Below are 2,360 nucleotides of genomic sequence, written 5' to 3' on the forward strand. Positions count from 1 at the left end.
TTCAATTGCAATAATCTTTTCATAATAAAGTCTTCAATTGCAATAATCTTTTCATAATAAAGTCTTCAATTGCAATAATCTTTTCATAATAAAGTCTTCAATTGCAATAATATTTTCATAATAAAGTCTTCATATTATTATAATATCACAATTTTTCTGTTTTGCTTCCCCTTCTTAGATTGGCAGCACTCAGCAACGATGGTCCCATCTTCATGACCTAGTTCAGTTCGCTCTGGCATTGCAGGACGTCATTGCTAAAATAAACGAGCAGTCCTTTAATACCTTCATACTGCGGATAGGTAAGTAGGTCGACATCTTCATAAGTCTGCCCGTCCTTGTCTTTTGAAATTAGTCTCGTGTCCTGCCATTTCTTTTTCTGTTATTGTTGCTGTTGCTGTTGTTGTTGTTGTTGCTGTTGCTGTAGCTGTTGCTGTTCCTTTTGTTGTTATTCCTGTTGTTGTTGTTCCTGTTGTTGTTGTTGATGATGATGATGATGATGATGATGATGATGATGATGATGATGATGATGATGATGATGATGATGAAAAAATGATGATCATCATGAGGATGATGATGATGATGATGATGATGATGATGATGATGATGATGATGATGATGATGATGATGATGATGATGATGATGATGTTGTTGTGTCGAAGGGGGCGTAGAACATTCTATTACAATTTTTGCTGTATTCTCTTTGACGTGGGACCTTCTATAGCACTATAGCACGTTCTTCATTGTCGAACAAGAACGTTCTTCAGGTTATTTTTGAAAGAAAAACACGTTTATCCATGCCCGTCTATGTTATGTCCATGTTATATCCACCGTGTTCTCTGTCTGATATATAAACGGTTTGCACCGTTTGCACAATATTAGTAAGTCATGAGTAAAACGTGACAATGTGGCCTAGAGGTATAGTAACTGCTGGATTGCTCGGGTAAACAAACAGAAGAACTGCATGAAAATCCATGATTTCCATTTTTTTTAAAGTTAAAAATCGTTTTTCGTGTGTGACGTCACGAATCCCCTCATATTCATCTATCGTCATTATCTCTCCTCCTCCTCCTTTTCTTTGTATGTTACTCTCGAGTCACACTTTATGTTTTCGGCAGTCATAATATGGCTTAATTGTGTTTCAAGACTGTGAAACTCGTCCTAAAATAATTTAAAAGAAAGAAAGAAAACATTTCAGGTGAACCGTTTTCCCATCAAAGTTGTCCTCAATCCATTGTCCTTATCTCACCCCCCCCCTCTTGTATAATTCGTCGTCTATCACACCAAAGGGCGTATCCCTGTTTTCTTACTTTTTCAGGAGAACGATTTTTCTTTTTTTTGCCTCATTTCCTCATCTCTTACCATGTTCTGTCGTCTGCTTTCGTCTTCAATTTCAGACACCTATCCCCCCCCCCCCTTCCCCCTTTTTGTGTTTGTTATTCCATTGTAACACATCTAATCTTTTGCGCCTATATAAATGGCCTAAGTGTGTTGCAAGTGCCGTACATCTCTTGTTTAAACCCCAAACTAAGGTTGTTCTCTGATCTCCCAGGTGGGTGGTTGGCGGGTGATGTGGTGTGGTTTGCTTCTTCTTTCCCGTCAAACATCTATCGTCCGTATCTCCCCTCCTTCTTTCTTATGTTTGTTACTCTCTTGTAACACTTGTAATCTTCTGGCGCTCATAATATGACCTTATGCAGTTGCGAGTGCCATAGAACCTCATCATCATTCGGTGCCTTGACGACTGGCGTGGGCGATCATAGACCTCCACTTAACTCTTTCTTGCGTTGCAGCAATGGTGTCTGTTGTTCTTGCTGCTCCTAACCATGTTGTCATTTTGTCCGGTATCTTTTCCCTCTGTCTGCCTCTGCCTCTCTTTCCATCAAACTAACCTGTTGTTACAATATTCTCCCATGCTTCTTTCCGCATTGTGTGCACGAAGAAATTTACCTGTCGCTTTCTTATATTCGTCACAAGCTGTCTTCTACAATTTGCTTCAACTAAGACTTCTTCGGGGTTTTTTTCTTGCTGTCCCTGGGATACGTAGCATGCGTCTTATGAACCACAACTCTGTCGCCCCAATTGTTCTTTCCAGATGTTTATTGATTGTCCATGCTCCAATAGTAAAACCTCTACTAAAACAAAAACTGATCCTCCAGGCATCAACCACGGGCCCATCATCGCTGGCGTGATCGGAGCTCGGAAACCTCACTACGACATCTGGGGCAACACGGTCAACGTTTCCAGTCGCATGGAATCCACTGGTCAGCCGGGAAGAATACAGGTAAAAAATTGTTCTCGCATCCGATCCGGACATTGGGGATTGCCTTGTTTGTGAGACAACTTCCTGAGCCTTCGGTATA

The 2,360-nt window shown here is 40.6% G+C and overlaps 1 protein-coding gene across 1 annotated transcript in view; it reads left to right on the top strand.

Moving 5' to 3' along the window:
• LOC101859667 (adenylate cyclase type 3) overlaps positions 1-2,360 on the top strand; it is a 40,743-nt gene that overhangs the window by 35,800 nt on the left and 2,583 nt on the right. The window contains exons 9-10 of the mRNA XM_005108191.3: positions 179-299; positions 2,157-2,281. Coding sequence (XP_005108248.3) covers positions 179-299; positions 2,157-2,281 — 246 coding nt within the window. The remainder of the gene's footprint in view (positions 1-178; positions 300-2,156; positions 2,282-2,360) is intronic.

The sequence above is a fragment of the Aplysia californica genome, unplaced genomic scaffold (assembly GCF_000002075.1).
Source record: "Aplysia californica isolate F4 #8 unplaced genomic scaffold, AplCal3.0 scaffold00667, whole genome shotgun sequence".
Classification (NCBI taxonomy): domain Eukaryota; kingdom Metazoa; phylum Mollusca; class Gastropoda; order Aplysiida; family Aplysiidae; genus Aplysia; species Aplysia californica.